Below are 22225 nucleotides of genomic sequence, written 5' to 3' on the forward strand. Positions count from 1 at the left end.
AGACAAAACATGTAAATCTTAAGTAAGAATTGTCAAAATGCTGCAATAATTATCTCCACATGATGTTTTTACGGTTGTATATATCATTGGTCTTGGCTCGGTAATAAATAACTATTATTTTATTATTTTTATACTTGGTTTAGTCTTAGTTTAGACTTGATCTGGTCGTTATATTTCTAGTTAAGTTTTGGTTCAAAGTTGGTTTAAACCAGGTTCGGCTCTGGTTTAGTCCTTAGAATCAAATAAAAGTCTTTAATACAAAACCATTTATTATTGTTATATCTTTCAATACATTTTATACAATTCATTCACACTGAAAAAACTCACACGCTTTTTTTTTTAATCTGATATTGACAAAAAGTGGCACTAAAAGTCACCATCGAAGACACAAAATTAAGGCAAGTTCTTCATAATTTTCTTACAAAAAGAATATCCTTAAATATCACAAATGAATCCAAAAAGGCACAAGGCTTATAGAAAAGTATACCATGCAGGCACATTGTAGAAGACGGAATGGGTTCAAAATATGACTTAAATACTGCAATAGTTTATGGCTTTAAGTATTCGCAAAAAACATCAAACTTAACTCTTTGGTACAAGAAAAATCTAATAGTTTGAACATTATTTGCCTGCATTGAAAAGGAACCTTACGTCACCACCAGGGGGCGCCTCTGAAGCGTCAGAGCAAAAGAATCAAAAACAGACTTTGCCAAACTCATTGACATATTTTAACAGGTTTTGATATTGGAAGAGAGTCAAAAATAGATGTATAATTTGAACTTGTTGGCACTGGGTTGGAGGGGCGTCGGCGGGTCTCATAGCATGAACGACTGGGTGTGTTTGAAATCCTGAGAAGAGAAAGAAAAACACCAAAAGTAAGAAGCGTTGTTAAAGACGCTGCCAGTGAATGTGTCATGGGAAAGTGCACATAATATAATGTTTTAGTAGAAAAACACGGCACTTTCTGTGTAAAAAATGTCAAAAAAAATGCACATATTTGGGACATATATCTTGAAAATGGGTGGAGCCAAGTTCAAATGTCTTGTTAATCTTGTGACATATTAGATTAGTATTTGGATATCTTTAGTATTGGACTAAACTAGACATAACACATAGAATAAAATAAAGTGAAATGTTAATAAATCAGGTTTAGAATTAGATATCAACAAATCCTTCAGTAAAATCCATTCAAATCTTATTAAGTACGAGAAGGTTTGTTGAAATAATAAAATAACAGATTGGACAATGTTGATGAATGTTTCCATATTATTATTATCATTAGTATTATCTTGTCTTACGCTATCTTATATGAAACCTTTTATATTGAGAGCAACACATTTAAAAATGGGAGTCCAAACATCTTTAAAATAAATACAACAAAAACAAATACGTGTGTTTAACAAAGAATTTGAATTTGCAGTCGTGGATGTAGTATTTGTATTTTCGCAGTTAAAATCTCACATTTGGATAGTTCCACCTGCAGTAAAAGGACAGTAGTCGTACTGTCACTACCTGAGTTACATCGTCACAACTACTTTGACTTGAGCTCACATTTGAAGAAGAACTTGCACAGCTCAATCCAATAACACAGATCTGACTGCAGCAGCGGCAGAGGCTAATGACATTACAATGGACTTAAATGGGATTGTGCTGAGCGGCTGTACACAGTGAGAGCCACGGTTCATGTGAGCAATAAAAGGCATTATAAAAGCAGACAGAGATTTGATTTAACAGGCTGTGAGGCCAGACTTATCCAGGAACTGGTGGGGAAACATGGAACAACTGTCATTTAGTGCGTTGGAGATAACACGAATATTGATGGGGAAGTAGAAAAAAAAGAATGCTACAATTATTACCTCCACTACTTCTTCAACTGCAACTACTGCTGCTCATGCTGTCGCCATGGCTGCGGTTGACTTATTGTGTGAGGCGACGAGTCTGCGATTGTTTTTTTGGATTCATCGACTTGTCAAACGATGATTTCTGTTGTAAACTTTAGATTTTCTAAATACATTTTTAACTAGATATGGCAGGTTGAGGGAAGTTTGTTCTCTGTATTTGACCCATTCTTCAATTTCGCCGGGGCAACCTGAAATACGTGGACTGGCTTCTCAAACATTTGCATAATAAAGTGTATTACGGTAATTATGGACGTTTAATAGTGCCACTGTTTTTGTTAGAAAACATATTTTGGCATATTAATGGTTGCACTTTTCTGCCGTCTGCTACAAATGACCTTTTTAGGACTTTTTGGTCTTTCAGAAAGCATTATTTTGTCTGTAATTGTAACTTACCATGGCAAAAGTCCTAATTTCTCGTCACTTTGAAAACCATATATATATATATCATTTTAGTAAAGACAAATTTTCAACAATGGCTTCCAAAAAACAGTTACAGCTTAATGTTAAAGTCTTATTACTACTATCTACTACTACACATTACTCCTTATAACTACATACTGCAACTTTTAAATCATGAATGTCCTAATTTAGGCATTTTGGGCTCACACTTTCAAAACAAAAGCCTCTTCCTGTTTTTTTGGCTTTATAAGTGAAACCCTAGAGGTGTGTCAATGTCAGTACAATATCAAGTGTGCACTTTCTACACCGCCAGAGACATTCAATCGTGCTTAAGTCATCTCTGTGTTAGCGTTTAGCTCTGGAAGGTCAGGACAAGGTGAAATGAGACAGAAATGATGATTACCTCTTGTGGCGGAGGGATGTAGTTGACGTTGGACCTAAAGGGAAAGAGAAAGGGAGAAGAAATATTGGTAATGAACAAAATTGTAACTTGAAGCGCTGTCCTGACTCATGGTTGTATTAATAATGTAAAGAAGCGACTGCTCCTTTGGCTAAAATGGAAAAGTCAGATTGAATGAGTGACACATGATGATAAGAGCAAGTTTACAGTATCAAGAACAGTCTCGAAATGATATGAATGAGGTCTAATGTCTTATACCCAGTTTAGAGCTGGTTTAGTCCTGCTTTAGTCCTCCATTAGGCCTGGTTTAGTCCTCCGTTAGGCCTGGTTTAGTCCTCCATTAGGCCTGCTTTAGTCCTCCATTAGTCCTGCTTTAGTCCTCCATTAGGCCTGGTTTAGTCCTCCATTAGGCCTGGTTTAGTCCTCCATTAGTCCTGCTTTAGTCCTCCGTTAGGCCTGGTTTAGTCCTCCATTAGTCCTGCTTTAGTCCTCCATTAGGCCTGGTTTAGTCCTCCATTAGACCTGCTTTAGTCCTCCATTAGTCCTGCTTTAGTCCTCCATTAGACCTGCTTTAGTCCTCCATTAGACCTGCTTTAGTCCTCCATTAGTCCTGCTTTAGTCCTCCATTAGTCCTGCTTTAGTCCTCCATTAGGCCTGGTTTAGTCCTCCATTAGGCCTGGTTTAGTCCTCCATTAGGCCTGCTTTAGTCCTCCATTAGGCCTGGTTTAGTCCTCCATTAGTCCTGGTTTAGTCCTCCATTAGTCCTGCTTTAGTCCTCCATTAGTCCTGCTTTAGTCCTCCATTAGGCCTGGTTTAGTCCTCCATTAGGCCTGGTTTAGTCCTCCATTAGTCCTGCTTTAGTCCTCCGTTAGGCCTGGTTTAGTCCTCCATTAGGCCTGCTTTAGTCCTCCATTAGTCCTGCTTTAGTCCTCCATTAGGCCTGCTTTAGTCCTCCATTAGGCCTGGTTTAGTCCTCCATTAGTCCTGCTTTAGTCCTCCATTAGTCCTGCTTTAGTCCTCCATTAGGCCTGGTTTAGTCCTCCATTAGACCTGCTTTAGTCCTCCATTAGTCCTGCTTTAGTCCTCCATTAGACCTGCTTTAGTCCTCCATTAGACCTGCTTTAGTCCTCCATTAGTCCTGCTTTAGTCCTCCATTAGTCCTGCTTTAGTCCTCCATTAGGCCTGGTTTAGTCCTCCATTAGGCCTGGTTTAGTCCTCCATTAGGCCTGCTTTAGTCCTCCATTAGGCCTGGTTTAGTCCTCCATTAGTCCTGGTTTAGTCCTCCATTAGTTCTGCTTTAGTCCTCCTTCAGGCCTGCTTTAGTCCTCCATTAGTCCTGCTTTAGTCCTCCATTAGTCCTGCTTTAGTCCTCCATTAGTCCTGCTTTAGTCCTCCATTAGGCCTGATTTAGTCCTCCATTAGGCCTGCTTTAGTCCTCCATTAGTCCTGCTTTAGTCCTCCATTAGTCCTGCTTTAGTCCTCCATTAGTCCTGGTTTAGTCCTCCATTAGTCCTGCTTTAGTCCTCCATTAGGCGTGCTTTAGTCCTCCATTAGGCCTGCTTTAGTCCTCCATTAGTCCTCCATTAGTCCTCCATTAGTCCTCCATTAGTCCTGCTTTAGTCCTCCATTAGGCCTGCTTTAGTCCTCCATTAGTCCTGCTTTAGTCCTCCATTAGTCCTGCTTTAGTCCTCCATTAGGCCTGCTTTAGTCCTCCATTAGACCTGCTTTAGTCCTCCATTAGGCCTGATTTAGTCCTCCATTAGGCCTGGTTTAGTCCTCCATTAGTCCTGGTTTAGTCCTCCTTTAGTCCTGCTTTAGTCCTCCATTAGGCCTGATTTAGTCCTCCATTAGTCCTGCTTTAGTCCTCCATTAGACCTGCTTTAGTCCTCCATTAGTCCTGCTTTAGTCCTCCATTAGTCCTGCTTTAGTCCTCCATTAGACCTGCTTTAGTCCTCCATTAGTCCTGCTTTAGTCCTCCATTAGGCCTGGTTTAGTCCTCCATTAGGCCTGCTTTAGTCCTCCATTAGTCCTGGTTTAGTCCTCCATTAGGCCTGGTTTAGTCCTCCATTAGGCCTGGTTTAGTCCTCCATTAGACCTGGTTTAGTCCTCTATTAGTCCTGCTTTAGTCCTCCATTAGGCCTGGTTTAGTCCTCCATTAGTCCTGGTTTAGTCCTCCTTTAGTCCTGCTTTAGTCCTCCATTAGGCCTGGTTTAGTCCTCCATTAGTCCTGCTTTAGTCCTCCATTAGTCCTGCTTTAGTCCTCCATTAGGCCTGATTTAGTCCTCCATTAGTCCTGCTTTAGTCCTCCATTAGTCCTGCTTTAGTCCTCCATTAGGCCTGATTTAGTCCTCCATTAGTCCTGCTTTAGTCCTCCATTAGTCCTGCTTTAGTCCTCCATTAGGCCTGATTTAGTCCTCCATTAGTCCTGCTTTAGTCCTCCATTAGACCTGCTTTAGTCCTCCATTAGGCCTGGTTTAGTCCTCCATTAGTCCTGCTTTAGTCCTCCATTAGTCCTGCTTTAGTCCTCCATTAGTCCTGCTTTAGTCCTCCATTAGTCCTGCTTTAGTCCTCCATTAGTCCTGCTTTAGTCCTCCATTAGGCCTGGTTTAGTCCTCCATTAGTCCTGGTTTAGTCCTCCATTAGTCCTGCTTTAGTCCTCCATTAGGCCTGCTTTAGTCCTCCATTAGTCCTGGTTTAGTCCTCCATTAGACCTGCTTTAGTCCTCCATTAGTCCTGCTTTAGTCCTCCATTAGGCCTGATTTAGTCCTCCATTAGTCCTGCTTTAGTCCTCCATTAGACCTGCTTTAGTCCTCCATTAGGCCTGGTTTAGTCCTCCATTAGTCCTGCTTTAGTCCTCCATTAGTCCTGCTTTAGTCCTCCATTAGTCCTGCTTTAGTCCTCCATTAGTCCTGCTTTAGTCCTCCATTAGTCCTGCTTTAGTCCTCCATTAGGCCTGGTTTAGTCCTCCATTAGTCCTGGTTTAGTCCTCCATTAGTCCTGCTTTAGTCCTCCATTAGGCCTGCTTTAGTCCTCCATTAGTCCTGGTTTAGTCCTCCATTAGACCTGCTTTAGTCCTCCATTAGTCCTGCTTTAGTCCTCCATTAGTCCTGCTTTAGTCCTCCATTAGGCCTGCTTTAGTCCTCCATTAGTCCTGCTTTAGTCCTCCATTAGGCCTGGTTTAGTCCTCCATTAGACCTGCTTTAGTCCTCCATTAGTCCTGCTTTAGTCCTCCATTAGACCTGCTTTAGTCCTCCATTAGTCCTCCATTAGTCCTGCTTTAGTCCTCCATTAGTCCTGGTTTAGTCCTCCATTAGTCCTGCTTTAGTCCTCCATTAGTCCTGGTTTAGTCCTCCATTAGGCCTGCTTTAGTCCTCCATTAGTCCTGCTTTAGTCCTCCATTAGTCCTGGTTTAGTCCTCCATTAGTCCTGCTTTAGTCCTCCATTAGTCCTGGTTTAGTCCTCCATTAGGCCTGCTTTAGTCCTCCATTAGTCCTGGTCCTGGTTTAGTTCTAGTTAAAGCCTGGCTCAGGTTTGTTCTGTTTTAAACCTAGTTTAGTCATGGCTTAGTCATGATTTAATCATTGTTTAGTCATGATTTAGTCCCAGTTTAGAGCATGATTATTCCGATTGTAATTACATTTGCAATAGGCCCTCCGCCCTGCTGGGGCTCGGGCCTAATTAGTCTTTTTTCAAGTTGAGTCCAGAAGTAATTGTTTCCATTGTGCGTATGTCTGTTATGTCTGTTTTGTCTGTTTTGTCTGTTATGTCTGTTTTGTCTGTTATGTCTGTTATGATATTAGTCCTTGTCTTGTTCTTCTTCAGCGCTTTGATCTCTAATTTGACCCCCTGAACATGCTCAAAAACTCACCAAACTTTGCCCAAAATTCAGAATCGGCGAAAAATTTTATTTTTTCTGGGCCATTTTTTTTTTCGTTAAAAAATGGCGCGACAGCGCCACCGACAAAAGTCAAAATACATTGCGCCTATGGGAGACGCCCCGAGGTCAACTTTGGCGTAAAGCTACGAAATTCGGGACACGCATTCCTCTCGTGAGGATAAACAAAAAAAATCATTGTGGCCACGCCCCCAAACTTACCCTATGGCCGCCATCTTCCTTTGAAAATGAAAACAAGCTGAGTTAGCCATTTTGTTTACGTCAAACTTTGACGAACTCCTCCTAGGGCGTTTTGCCCACCGACTTCAAAATCGGCGTACGTCCTCTGGACAAGTGGGGCATCTAAAGTTATCCACATTTTAAGGATAACTTTTACGGTCTCTGTGCGACGGAGCCGCAAACGTTTCCCAGAATTCTGACTATTTGGCCTTCAGAGTGGCCTATAAACAATAGAGTTTTTCCAAATGACATGATATTTTGAACAAAATTCTAATTTGCCATCCTGATCATAAAAGTATGAGAGCCAAAGTCATATTTTGTACGGCGTAACCGTAGCGTTGACAGAAACATCCCATGTTATCCTTATGGGAAAATCGTAGAATCGCTCAAATCACCACATTTTTACGCTTCACACTTTAACGAACTCCTCCTAGGGCGATTGTCCGATCAAGTTCATATTTGGAGAATATCATCTACACAAGCGGGGCATCAAAACTTACCCATATTTTGATTCTAAGTGCTACGGTCTCTGTGTGGCGGACCCGCAAATATATGTCAGAAATGGGAAAACAGCGAAATCTCTAAAATCACCACATTTTTACGCTTCACACTTTAACGAACTCCTCCTAGGCCGATTGCCCGATCAAGCTCATATTTGGGGAAAATCATCTACACAAACGGGGCATCAAAAGTTATCCATATTTTGATTTTAAGTGGTACGGTCTCTGTGCCGTGGAGCTGCAAATATACTGTCACAAATGGGAAAAACGCCAAATCCTTGAAATGTTCACATTTACGCTTCACACTTTAACAAACTCCTCCGTGGGCAATAGCTCGATCAAGCTTTACTTTGGGAAATATCATCTACACAAGCGCGGCATCAAAAGTTATCCATATTTTTATTCCAAGTGCTACGGTCTCTGTGCGGCGGAGCAGCAAATTTGACTGACACTTGTGTTCATTTGCACTGGATTGGCCATGTCCAATGTGTCGCCGTCTGTCAAGTTCTTTTTTAATTCAAAACACAATAAGGGCGCCATCTTTATCAAGTCAAAAGCGCAGAGTCTGAGGACTACTTTACGGACTACGACAGAGTCTGAGGACAAAGCACTGGAAGTCAAGGCACTGGAAGAAGAACTTTTAGGACTATGACAAAGTCTAAGGAATAAAGTCTGGCGGTAATGCAACACTCGGATGTCAACCGCCATAAAACAACAACAACAACAACAACAACAAAAGCGCAGAGTCGGAAGGCCGGCGGCCCGCGAGGGCCGTTGGATGCCGCTTGCGGCTTTAATTATTATTATTAGGCCCGAGCCCCAGCAGGGCGGAGGGCCTATTGCTCCCGCAACGCTGCCTTCGGCAGCGTTGCAACTGTCTGACCAAACATGCGGGCGCAGCCCGCATGTTTGGTACCCCGTCGCCCCTGGCAAGTACAGTGAACTAGCCCATGCCGAAGGCATGGATCATGCATACTTACTCCTGCTATGACAGAAATAGTCAACAATTAGTGAATGGGCGTAGCCCATTCACTAATTGTTGACAACAGCAGCGCGAAGCGCTGCATTCCTCCAAAAACCCTCCTGGCATCGTCCCGTACGCGAGAATCCATGCCGCAGGCATGGGCCATGCTTGTATCTGCTCAAATTAATGGAAGTCTATGGGGAGTGGGCGGGGCATCCCGACGGAATAGGGAGTGACAAGCGCGTAAGCGCTCGTAATGATGATTCCACCCCATGGCGGCATCGGGAAGGCTTAGAGCTTTCAAACGATGTATAATTTGTTGTTATAGTGGAAACGGCTATATTGTTTTTGCTAAAAATATTATTAGGCCCGAGCGCCACAAGCTGGCGAGAGGCCTATTAATCTCGTAAGGCCGTGCGAAGCACGGCTGCGAAAGTGCGCACGTAGTGCGCACGAAATCGAGCGCGAAGCGCTCGCCCACTTCCAAACACTCACTAACGCACTCCTCCACTCATGCACGCCCCGTGCATACTAATTAGTTGTAGGAAAATGGAACATTACCGTTGTAAACGGGCGAAGCCCGTGCAAAAGTTCGCACTAAACGAGCACTTTACATTGGGATGACGACCGCGAAGCGGTCGTCATCCCCATATAAAGCACTCATTTGCGCTAAGTAGCTCACGAATACGTTCCCCATCTCTTGCATGTTCCGTGCATATAAGCATGTAATGCAAAAATTTAACATTATTACTGTATAGAGGGCCAAAAACACAAAGTGGGCGGAGCCCACTCAAAATTATCGAAAGTACCCGTCAGTGACCAGGGACCCACACCATGAGGTAGGAAAGCGCGAGCGCTTTCCGAAAATGTATAGTTTATGATATTTGAAAAATGGGAAACATTGTTTTCGCATCGGAATATTATTCTTTCTTTCTTTCTTTCTTTCTTTCTTCTTCTTCTCGGGACCAACCCCCCTATTTTTCACCCAGTGAACATTGACGAAAAGTCACAAAAATTTGCACACCTCTAAAAATCGTGCCTCTCTACATTCTGGCTATTTCCCTTTTCTAAAATAAAAAAAATTGGCGCGTCAGCGCCACCAAATGTACCAAAAATGCATTGAGAGATGGGAAATGACCCAAAAAAAATCTGATCGTAGAATCATGAAATTTGGCGCAGAGGTAGATGGTGACAAGAGAAGTAAAAAATATTATTACGGCAACGCCGTCCCCCGAACCAAATGTCGGCCATATTACTTCAAAAATGGCTAAACATGACTTCGGAGTTTTTCCAAACGTCGTACTTTTACGAACTCCTCCCAGGGCGTTGGCCCTAAAAAGCTGAAATTTGGTGAAAATGCTACTGAGGAGTGGGACATCAAAAGTTATCCAAATTACATTGATACCTCTCACGGTCTCTGTGCGGCGAAGCCGCAAACTGTAACTAAAATTTCAGAAATCTCCCATATTTAAAATTTCTGCCGTTTGCGCAGATAAAGTCCGAATTGCGTCAAATTAGAATCAGTTGTTAAACTCTTTGCCCTAAACCTACTTGAAGTGAAATAAATTCATTTGGCGCCACAGCGCCCCCTACAGATTTTATATGGAGGTTAAATGTTTAGTTTTGCGAAATTATATGAAATTTGACACACAACTCAATTTTAGCATCCCCATCAAAAAAGTCAATGAGACCCATGTCATAATTGTTATGGCGTTGCCGTAACGATGACCGAAACCTCCCATGTTATTCCAATGGGGCCAGAACATGTTTACACTTTAGACTTTCACAAACTCCTCCCAGGGCGTCAGCCCTATTAACCTGAAATTTGGTGAGACTCATCTTCAGGACCATCAAAAGTTATCCACATTTTCATTCAAAGAGTCACGGTGTCTGTGCGGCAAAGCCGCACATTTTGCCAAGAATTCAAAATAAAATTGCTTTTTGATGGTAAAACAAAGGGGAGAACATGTGACAGCGTCACAGATTCAGCAGTAGGCGTGATAAAAGGACAATTGGGGCGCGTTAGCGCCCCCTCCTCTTGCGGCGTGGCGGCGGTGTGGCGGCGGCGTGGCGAGGGCCGATCATTGCCGCTTGCGGCTATATTTATTTTTATTTTTCTTGTTCTTCAGCGCTTTGATCTCTAATTTGACCCCCTGAACATGCTCAAAAACTCACCAAACTTTGCCCAAAATTCAGAATCGGCGAAAAATTTGATTTTTTCTGGGCCATTTTTTTTTTCGTAAAAAAATGGCGCGACAGCGCCACCGACAAAAGTCAAAATACATTGCGCCTATGGGAGACGCCCCGAGGTCAACTTTGGCGTAAAGCTACGAAATTCGGGACACGCATTCCTCTCGTGAGGACGAACAAAAAAAATCATTGTGGCCACGCCCCCAGACTTACCCTATGGCCGCCATCTTCCTTTGAAAATGAAAATACGCTGTGTTAGTCATTTTGTTCACGTCAAACTTTGACGAACTCCTCCTAGGGCGTTTTGCCCACCGACTTCAAAATCGGCGTACGTCCTCTGGACAAGTGGGGCATCTAAAGTTATTCAATTTTTTGAGATAACTTTAACGGTCTGTGTGCGGCACAGCCGCAAAGTTGGACAACTTATTTTGGAATATTGCAGATCTAAAAATTGCTCCCATTTGATCAAAACCAGTCCGATTAGGACCAAATTTGAATCAGTTGTTAAACTTTCTAGTTTGGACCAGTTTAGGCTGACAAAATTGAAATGGCCGCGATAGCGCCCCCTACAGAGTGACCTTTAAATTAACATTGAAGGTCAAAAATTAGTTTTACCAAAATTGTCTAAACTTTACCCAAAATTCTATTTTGCCGTCCCGATCACAAAAGCCAATCACAAAAATGCCTAAATTTTTACGGCGTAGTCGTAGCGATGACAGAAACCTCCCATGTTATCCCTATGGGAAAACCGCAAAATCTCTCGAATATCCACATTTTTATGTTTTACACTTCAACGAACTCCTCCTAGTGCGTTTTGCCCACCAACCTCAAAATCGGTGTACGTCCTCTAGACAAGTGGTGCATCTAAAGTTATCCAAATTTTAAGGATAACTTTTACGGTCTCTGTGCGACGGAGCCGCAAACGTTTCCCAGAATTCTGACTATTTGGCCTTCAGAGTGGCCTATAAACAATAGAGTTTTTCCAAATGACATGACATTTTGCACTAAATTCTAATTTGCCATCCTGATCATACAAGTATGAGAGCCAAAGTCATATTTTGTACGGCGTAACCGTAGCGTTGACAGAAACATCCCATGTTATCCTTATGGGAAAATCGTAGAATCGCTCAAATCACCACATTTTTACACTTCACACTTTAACAAACTCCTCCTAGGGCGATTGTCCGATCAAGCTCATATTTGGGGAAAATCATCTACACAAGCGGGGCATCAAAACTTATCCATATTTTGATTCTAAGTGCTACGGTCTCTGTGTGGCGGACCCGCAAATATATGTCAGAAATGGGAAAACAGCGAAATCTCCAAAATGACCACATTTTCACGCTTCACACTTTCACCAACTCCTCCTAGGCCGATTGCCCGATCAAGCTCATATTTGGGGAAATCATCTACACAAGCGGGGCATCAAAAGTTATCCATATTTTGATTTTAAGTGCTACGGTCTCTGTGCCGTGGAGCTGCAAATATACTGTCACAAATGGGAAAAACGCCAAATCCTTGAAATGTTCACATTTATGCTTCACACTTTAATGAACTCCTCTGTGGGCAATAGCTCGATCAAGCTCATATTTGGGAAAAATAATCTACACAAGCGGAGCATCAAAAGTTATCCATATTTTTATTCCAAGTGTCACGGTCTCTGTGCGCTGGAGCTGCACATTTGACCGACATTTGTGTTCATTTGCACTGGTTAAGCACAGCATTGAACATGTCCAATGTGTCGCTGTCTTAGTTCTTAGACAATTGCGTTAGCGCCAACTCTGTAAAATGCAGAGAGCAGAGTCGGAAGGCCGGCGGCCCGCGAGGGCCGTTGGATGCCGCTTGCGGCTTTAATTTTTCTTGTTCTTCTTCAGCGCTTTGAACTCTAATTTGACCCCCTGAACATGCTCAAAAACTCACCAAACTTTGCCCAAAATTCAAAATCAGCGAAAAATTTAGTTTTTTCTGGGCCATTTTTTTTTCTCGTTAAAAAATGGCGCGACAGCGCCACCGACAAAAGTCAAAATACATTGCGCCTATGGGAGACGCCCCGAGGTCAACTTTGTCGTAGAGCTACGAAATTCGGGACACGCATTCCTCTCGTGAGGACAAAAAAAAAAAAATCATTGTGGCCACGCCCCCAGACTTACCCTATGGCCGCCATCTTCCTTTGAAAATGAAAACACGCTGTGTTAGCCATTTTGTTCACGTCAAACTTTGACGAACTCCTCCTAGGGCGTTTTGCCCACTGACTTCAAAATCGGCGGACGTCCTCTGGACAAGTGGGGCATCTAAAGTTATTCAATTTTTTGAGATACCTTTTACGGTCTGTGTGCGGCGCAGCCGCAAAGTTGGACAATTTATTTTGGAATATTGCAGATCTAAAAATTGCTCCCATTTGATCAAAACCAGTCCGATTAGGACCAAATTTGAATCAGTTGTTAAACTTTCTAGTTTGGACCAGTTTGGGATGACAAAATTGAAATGGGCGCGATAGCGCCCCCTACAGAGTGACCTTTAAATTAACATTGAAGGTCAAAAATTAGTTTTTCCAAAATGTTCTAAACTTTACCCAAAATTCTATTTTGCCGTCCCGATCACAAAAGCCAATCAGACAAATGCCTTATTTTTTACGGCGTAGTCGTAGCGATGACATAAACCTCCCATGTTATCCCTATGGGAAAACCGCAAAATCTCTCAAATATCCACATTTTTATGTTTCACACTTTTAACGAACTCCTCCTAGTGCGTTTTGCCCACGAACCTCAAAATCGGTGTACGTCCTCTAGACAAGTGGGGCATCTAAAGTTATCCAAATTTCAAGGATAGCTTTTACGGTCTCTGTGCGACGGAGCCGCAAACGTTTCCCAGAATTCTGACTATTTGGCCTTCAGAGTGGCCTATAAACAATAGAGTTTTTCCAAATGACATGACATTTTGAACAAAATTCTAATTTGCCATCCTGATCATAAAAGTATGAGAGCCAAAGTCATATTTTGTACGGCTTAACCGTAGCGATGACAGAAACATCCCATGTTATCCTTATGGGAAAATCGCAGAATCGCTCAAATCACCACATTTTTTATGCTTCACACTTTAACGAACTCCTCCTAGGGCGATTGTCCGATCAAGTTCATATTTGGAGAATATCATCTACACAAGCGGGGCATCAAAACGTATCCATATTTTGATTCTAAGTGCTACGGTCTTTGTGTGGCGGACCCGCAAATATATGTCAGAAATGGGAAAACAGCGAAATCTCTGAAATGTTCACATTTACGCTTCACACTTTAACAAACTCCTCCGTGGGCAATAGCTCGATCAAGCTCATATTTGAGGAAATATCGTCTACACAAGCGGCATCAAAACTTATCCATATTTATATTCTAAGTGCTACGGTCTCTGTGCGGCGGAGCAGCAAATTTGACTGACACTTGTGTTGATTTGCACTGGATTGGCCATGTCCAATGTGTCGCCGTCTGTCAAGTTCTTTTTTAATTCAACACACAATAAGGGCGCCATCTTTATCAAGTCGAAAGCGCTGAGTCGGAAGGGCGGCGGCCCGCGAGGGCCGTTGGATGCCGCTTGCGGCTTTAATTTAAAATTGTTTTTGAACAATATATATATTGGACAATACATATATTGACAGATACAACTTGATTAGGGAAAGTTTACATCCTAAAAATATAGAATGCGATTATTGTATTTGAAATCCATGAGGTCCATAATGTGTGAAGACCTGGTTTTATTCTGGATTAGACCTGGTTTAGTCCTGGTTCATGGTGTTTAGACCTGGTTTAGTCCTGGTTCATGGTATTTAGACCTGGTTTAGTCCTGGTTCATGGTGTTTAGACCTGGTTTAGTCCAGGTTCATGGTATTTAGACCTGGTTTAGTCCAGGTTCATGGTGTTTAGACCTGGTTTAGTCCAGGTTCATGGTATTTAGATCTGGTTTAGTCCAGGTTCATGGTGTTTAGACCTGGTTTAGTCCTGGTTCATGGTATTTAGACCTGGTTTAGTCCTGGTTCATGGTATTTAGACCTGGTTTAGTCCAGGTTCATGGTATTTAGACCTGGTTTAGTCCTGGTTCATGGTGTTTAGACCTGGTTTAGTCCTGGTTCATGGTATTTAGACCTGGTTTAGTCCTGGTTCATGGTGTTTAGACCTGGTTTAGTCCTGGTTCATGGTGTTTAGACCTGGTTTAGTCCTGGTTCATGGTGATTAGACCTGGTTTAGTCCTGGTTCATGGTATTTAGACCTGGTTTAGTCCTGGTTCATGGTGTTTAGACCTGGTTTAGTCCTGGTTCATGGTGTTTAGACCTGGTTTAGTCCTGGTTCATGGTATTTAGACCTGGTTTAGTCCTGGTTCATGGTGTTTAGACCTGGTTTAGTCCTGATTCATGGTATTTAGACCTGGTTTAGTCCTGGTTCATGGTGTTTAGACCTGGTTTAGTCCTGGTTCATGGTGTTTGGACCTGGTTTAGTCCTGGTTCATGGTGTTTAGACCTGGTTTAGTCCTGGTTCATGGTGTTTAGACCTGGTTTAGTCCTGGTTCATGGTATTTAGACCTGGTTTAGTCCTAGTTCATGGTATTTAGACCTGGTTTAGTCCTGGTTCATGGTGTTTAGACCTGGTTTAGTCCTGGTTCATGGTGTTTAGACCTGGTTTAGTCCAGGTTCATGGTGTTCAGACCTGGTTTAGTCCTGGTTCATGGTGTTTAGACCTGGTTTAGTCCTGGTTCATGGTATTTAGACCTGGTTTAGTCCTGGTTCATGGTATTTAGACCTGGTTTAGTCCTGGTTCATGGTGTTTGGACCTGGTTTAGTCCTGGTTCATGGTATTTAGACCTGGTTTAGTCCTGGTTCATGGTGTTTGGACCTGGTTTAGTTCTGGTTCATGGTGTTTAGACCTGGTTTAGTCCTGGTTCATGGTGTTTAGACCTGGTTTAGTCCTGGTTCATGGTGTTTAGACCTGGTTTAGTCCTGGTTCATGGTGTTTAGACCTGGTTTAGTCCTGGTTCATGGTGTTTAGATCTGGTTTAGTCCTGGTTCATGGTGTTTAGACCTGGTTTAGTCCTGGTTCATGGTGTTTAGACCTGGTTTAGTCCTGGTTCATGGTATTTAGACCTGGTTTAGTCCTGGTTCATGGTATTTAGACCTGGTTTAGTCCTGGTTCATGGTGTTTGGACCTGGTTTAGTCCTGGTTCATGGTATTTAGACCTGGTTTAGTCCTGGTTCATGGTATTTAGACCTGGTTTAGTCCTGGTTCATGGTGTTTGGACCTGGTTTAGTTCTGGTTCATGGTGTTTAGACCTGGTTTAGTCCTGGTTCATGGTGTTTAGACCTGGTTTAGTCCTGGTTCATGGTGTTTAGACCTGGTTTAGTCCTGGTTCATGGTGTTTAGACCTGGTTTAGTCCTGGTTCATGGTGTTTAGACCTGGTTTAGTCCTGGTTCATGGTGTTTAGACCTGGTTTAGTCCTGGTTCATGGTATAGTCCTGTGTGTTTAGTCCAGGTAGTTCTGTTGGTCTAGATGGTTTTGACCTGCTTTAGACCTGGTTTTGTCCTGATTTGTCCATTAAATTATTCTCTCTTTAGCTAAAAACGAAAAGTCAGATTTGAGTGACTGACACAACTTAATAAAGGCATTATATAAAAAGTATTTTCAATATTTAAAGACTTTTAAAGACCTGTTTTATTCCTGGTTTAGGTCCTGATTTAGTCTTGGCTTATTCCTTCTACTACTTCTAACGGTGGGTTTCAATCCTGGTCTTAGTCCTGGTTTGGACTTGGATCGGTCCAGTCCTGGTCACGCCCCTTTGCCTCAAATGTAACCGTTATATTTGAGTGACTGGTACAACTTAACAAAGGCAAACATTGTATTAATGTATATATTCTCTACATACAGAGGTCCAGACCTGCTTTAGTTCTCGTTTAAATTATGTTTCTTATTATTATATGAATAATATATAACGTAATGATCTATATAATATATATTAAAGGTCAGCTCTGCTCACAGTGGAAATGTTTTTCAAGGTATTTTAGTAGCAATAAAAACAGCCATAATGAAATAAAAGTTACAGATAAATACAAGGCCCAGAATATAACATTTCCATGGAAACAATAACCGAAATATTGTGAAAGCGTTTCAAGTCACACTATAATAACATTGGCTTTCACAACACTTTAAATGACAAGTTTCCCTTCTTAAAAGTTTTGTTTTCCTGCAGAAACGGCTAAAAAACAGAGGGAACTACATAGACCATGATCCTTTGCTCCTTTTCAGTGCAAAGATGAAGAACGTCATTAATGCTGCGTTCACGGGGCCCTCGGGTGCTCAGGTTTCTGTCGTGTTGGGTTCGGTGGCTCCTCTGGGCGCACACCGGACGGGGCCCTTCTGTGTGGGCGTGGCATGTTTCTCTCGGGGTCTGGGAGGGTTTCCTCTGGTTTCCCTCCATGAACACAAAACAAGCACAAAAGGGAAAATCCTGCACCCACAGTCCTGACCGAGCCTGATCTGGAGATCGGTCCCTGGGCAAATGTTGAAGCTGAAGCGACTGAGCAGAAGCTGACGTGAGGTGTGGACGTCGCACGTTTACTTTCCCCAGCGTTCACGTGCGATATATCGTATTGAGAGACGTTCCTATCGTTACGTCCCTATTATACGTCATTAAGGGGGGGCTGCAAAACCTTAGTTCTCCCGGGCCCCCCTTTAGCTGGCTCCTCCCCTGCCTCCCTCCTCCTCTCACTCACATGTCGTCGGGCCGGTGCAGGGTTTGGTTGGACGCTTCGTGGCACTCAGTAATCCAGAAGGACCTGTAGGGGGCAGTGTTTTAGGGGCTTTTTAGTCTCATGTACACAGCCCGCTGCACACAGCATGCTCAGGGGGACAAGCGGAAAGTGGAGGGGCAGGATTTGATCTGAAACACTCTCAAACATGCATCATTCTGCCCCCGTGAGCAGGAAGAACATGCAGCCACCAACCGGGACACACACAGACTACTCAGTGATTACTATTACCTTTTAGTCTTATTTTAGAACTTTTAAGACGGAATTGGAGCAGGTTTAGTCCTGATGTAACTATAGGACTTTTCTAATGCATCCATGAGTGTCGTTGGTCTGGAATCTTCCACAACATGAACCATTTGAGTTTGTATTTATTCAATTACAGGTGTTTTATTGCCTTGAAAAAACATGTATTCTTACTGTGAGTGGGTCAACTCTGAGATATAATATTATAATAATATGTATAAGTATAAATTAGACCAGAAAAGTACACAAAAAAGTCAGAAAAATATGAAGAAGATATCAAATAAGTACAAGTAAATTTAAATTATTCTGATTTAAAAGTGTTTAGTCCATGTTTAGATCTGGTTTAGTCTTAGTTTAGACCGGTTTCACTCTGAATTGGTTAGAGTCACACTTAAGCCTGGGTTAGATCTGGTTTAAAGTGGTTTGGTCCTGGTTCTAGTCCAGACTAAACCAGACGAGTTGCACTTTGCATCTTCAAATAACAATAAGTTATTCACGTTCTACAATTCGATGCTGTTATAATTTAAAATGGCGATCAGGGGCCTGTATAATGTTTTTGAAAATAATATTCCAAATTATGATCCACAAATGTTAAGCCTTATCATAATGTATTTCTTAAGGATGAGTCATATTAATCTCATGTCTTGAAGTTAAATTAACATGACAATAATCACGTCTTTGGGGTTGAACAATGGCAACACTTTCAGAAACGTCCCTTTTGTTTATTTCTGCCGACATGTGCCCAGTAATTACAGAGATATGATCCATAAACCAGGACAACAACATCTGACAGTTTAACAGCAAATACAAGCACAGCATAAAACACAAAACACACGCGACAACATCAATGTGAGAAAAAATATCCATAATCATTTTCAAAACTGGCTTTCATTGTCTATAGTAATTACTGCCTTGGTCTAAATTAAGATCTTTTCACATTTTTTGACAGTTCGATGAAGTCATTTAGCCGTCACCAGCTGAATAGCGGCGTGAAGACTGCATTGTGCGAGTGTCTGCGCATCTGAACTGCCCGTCTGCGCCACTGAACGATCATCAGAAATCATGTCACATTGTCTTTGAGGAGGAAGGAGAGAGAAGGAGAGCGAGGGAGGAGAGGAGGAGGAGAGCGAGGGAGGGGAGGAGGAGGAGAGCGAGGGAGGAGAGGAGGAGGAGAGAGAGGGAGGGGAGGAGGAGGAGAGCGAGGGAGGAGAGGAGGAGGAGAGAGAGGGAGGAGAGCGAGGGAGGAGAGGAGGAGGAGAGCGAGGGAGGGGAGGAGGAGGAGAGCGAGGGAGGAGAGGAGGAGGAGAGAGAGGGAGGAGAGGAGAGCGAGGGAGGGGAGGAGGAGGAGAGAGAGGGAGGAGAGCGAGGGAGGGGAGGAGGAGGAGAGCAAGGGAGGAGAGGAGGAGGAGAGAGAGGGAGGAGAGGAGGAGGAGAGCGAGGGAGGAGAGGAGGAGGAGAGAGAGGGAGGAGAGGAGAGCGAGGGAGGAGAGGAGGAAGAGAGCGAGGGAGGAGAGGAGGAGGAGAGCGAGGGAGGAGAGGACGAGGAGAGCGAGGGAGGAGAGGAGGAGGAGAGCGAGGGAGGAGAGGAAGAGGAGAGCGAGGGAGGGGAGGAGGAGGAGAGCGAGGGAGGGGAGGAGAAGGCGATTTGGTCTAAAAATAGTGACGAAGGAGAAAGAAAGAGAGAGAGAGGGTGAGAGAGAGGCAGCGCTAACAAGGCAGTAATCAAATAACAGTGTCTTTGACTGTGGACGAGACGAGGCCTTTATGCACTGGGACGAGATGAAGTGAGCGAGGAGTGAATCAGGACTAAAGCAGGACTAAAGCAGGACTAAAGCAGGACTAAAGCAGGACTAAAGCAGGACTAGAGCAGGACTAGAGCAGGACTAGAGCAGGACTAAAGCAGGACTAGAGCAGGACTAGAGCAGGACTAAAGCAGGACTAAAGCAGGTCTAAAGCAGGACTAGAGCAGGACTAGAGCAGGACTAGAGCAGGACTAAAGCAGGACTAAAGCAGGTCTAAAGCAGGACTAAAGCAGGACTAAAGCAGGTCTAAAGCAGGACTAAAGCAGGACTAGAGCAGGACTAGAGCAGGACTAAAGCAGGACTAAAGCAGGACTAAAGCAGGTCTAAAGCAGGACTAAAGCAGGACTAAAGCAGGTCTAAAGCAGGACTAAAGCAGGACTAAAGCAGGACTAAAGCAGGTCTAAAGCAGGACTAAAGCAGGTCTAAAGCAGGACTAAAGCAGGACTAAAGCAGGACTAGAGCAGGACTAAAGCAGGACTAAAGCAGGACTAAAGCAGGACTAAAGCAGGACTAAAGCAGGTCTAAAGCAGGACTAAAGCAGGTCTAAAGCAGGACTAAAGCAGGTCTAAAGCAGGTCTAAAGCAGGACTAAAGCAGGACTAAAGCAGGTCTAAAGCAGGACTAAAGCAGGTCTAAAGCAGGACTAAAGCAGGACTAAAGCAGGACTAAAGCAGGACTAAAGCAGGACTAAAGCAGGACTAAAGCAGGTCTAAAGCAGGACTAAAGCAGGTCTAAAGCAGGACTAAAGCAGGACTAAAGCAGGACTAAAGCAGGACTAAAGCAGGACTAAAGCAGGTCTAAACAGGGTGTGGTGGGGCTCTGAAATCTGCTGAGTGTGAGTGTTTTAAAAAATGGTGGTAATTATAAAAAATGAGATGTACATGTCTGTATTCTGTTGCATTTAAGTGAATCATATTTTGCAGATGTTGGGGTTATTGCAGTCGGCTGGTCACAGCTGAGGCTCTGCAGCTGGATGAGAGGGCGAGCGAGCTCACACTGGCCTAACCCGGGCCCAGCGAACTACCAAGATGCTTCACTTTCTATCGGGGTAAAAAACAACGTGGCGTGAACTCATGACCTGCTCCGGACCAGGTCAAGTCGCCAATAATAAGTTAAAACTTATTGACCAATGAGAGAAGAATCCAACCAAACAAGCGAACAGTGCGGAGCGAGAGAGAGAGTGAGAGCGGGGACATGAAGCACATATTCTTTTATATCACAGATTTATGCAGAGTCGTGATATTTAAATAGGCTGCACTCAGTTTATGCAGGTCATTTGTAGATGTAATATTACCATTATCTTAGCTAAAGAGTTTTAATCTCTTCTTTTCTCGTTTATGATCGTGTTTATGATGGAGAGTTCCTCCTGTCTGAAGTCTGCTGATCTTTCATCGTTCTGATGCTCGTGTACGACTTATCCAGAGTCTGGGTTAGTCGAGCTGGAGAGGAGAAACTAATCCAGCATAAGTTCATCCAGCTTCATAATACAGGCCTCAGATCAGATCATATCACGGCATCAAACCCTGGGCCTGATTCTTTTAAATGTCACGTTACATCATTTACTTCAAGTCAAAGGTTTATTATATATATATATATATATATATATATATATATATATATATATATATATATATATATATATATATAGGAGTCAGGACATAGCATCAGGTGCTGGAGGATCCTTTCCAAGATGTTGTGTTTTATTGTGAATAAAGACACAAACTGAAGGCTCTGTGCCGCCTGCAGTGAAACACAGATCTGACTCATAACTAGCTGCGTGTCGCTATGGATATAACTACATTTAATGCCATATATAATTCTGAAGAGTTCAGTCAAAGTGATAACATGTCAGTGCACAGTTTTAGCACAAACTAAACCTCATTTACACATGAGGAGATTAACATCAAAGGAAAAGAAACATACAAATTGATACTAAAACTCATTTCAGAAAGTATCGATACAAGAAAAAAAATACATGAACAGGACAAAATTTGAATTTCTCGAACCTTTTATAACAATCTGGACCTTCATCAGAACTATTATTATCATCATCATCATCATTATTACTATTATCATCGTTTGGTTGCCAACCTCTTCGTTAGCGACACAATCAAAGGTCACATGTCTGCTGCCCCGTCACCTCCTCATCATCTGAGCAGCATCTATAATCCAGATTACACTCTTTAACTGCCTCGTCTCCAATATTTCCCTTTGTCGATTACACTCCACTAATGACTCCATAATTACTCCTCCTCCAGAACAAGTCAGATAAAGGGCAAACAGGAACAAACAGGATATTTTCACTCATATATTTATGTACTTTTTGTCGTAGTAATTACCAACAAGCAGTACTTTTAATGAGTATTGTTAAGAGGGATATTACTACTATTGACTGCAGCAAAATAACAATATAAAGTAGTAGTTCCAGTTGTAATAGTAGTTTAATCAATCGCAGTTGTAGGAGTCAATTATTAATTATAGTAGTAGTAGTAGTAGTAATAGTAGTAGTAGTAGTAGTGGTAATAGTAGTAGTAGTAGTAATAGTAGTAGTAGTAGTGGTAATAGTAGTAGTAGTAGTAGTGGTAATAGTAGTAGTAGTAGTAATAGTAGTAGTAGTAGTGGTAATAGTAGTAGTAGTAGTAGTGGTAATAGTAGTAGTAGGAGTAGTAGTAGTAGTAGTAGTAGTAGTATTTTCCAGGGTGGTGGTTCCACTGTCCACTGCTCTGAGAGTGGCCCCTGCTCTGAGAGTGGAATGAAAAGTGGCGTAGCGTTTGAGACATGAGAAACAGCTACCAGCCCCGCCCCGCCAGCCCCGCCCACATTCTGTTCGAATGCGTAAGGGTCTGGACCCCGAGTCAGAGCCAATGAAGTCGTCGGTCATCCATTTACCGACCAATCCCAGGCCGAGGTTTTAACGCGTCACACTG

The 22225-nt window shown here is 42.8% G+C and overlaps 1 protein-coding gene across 1 annotated transcript in view; it reads right to left on the bottom strand.

The window, feature by feature from the left end:
• Positions 1-251: 251 nt before the first annotated feature.
• jam2a (junctional adhesion molecule 2a) overlaps positions 252-22225 on the bottom strand; it is a 72516-nt gene continuing 50542 nt past the window's right edge. The window contains exons 9-11 of the mRNA XM_072449606.1: positions 17219-17281; positions 2704-2737; positions 252-848 (exon numbers count right to left, since the gene is read on the bottom strand). Coding sequence (XP_072305707.1) covers positions 816-848; positions 2704-2737; positions 17219-17281 — 130 coding nt within the window. The 3' untranslated portion in view covers positions 252-815. The remainder of the gene's footprint in view (positions 849-2703; positions 2738-17218; positions 17282-22225) is intronic.

The sequence above is a fragment of the Eucyclogobius newberryi genome, unplaced genomic scaffold (assembly GCF_026437365.1).
Source record: "Eucyclogobius newberryi isolate DKJ021-1_F unplaced genomic scaffold, fEucNew1.0.hap1 SCAF_1, whole genome shotgun sequence".
NCBI classification, from domain to species: domain Eukaryota; kingdom Metazoa; phylum Chordata; class Actinopteri; order Gobiiformes; family Gobiidae; genus Eucyclogobius; species Eucyclogobius newberryi.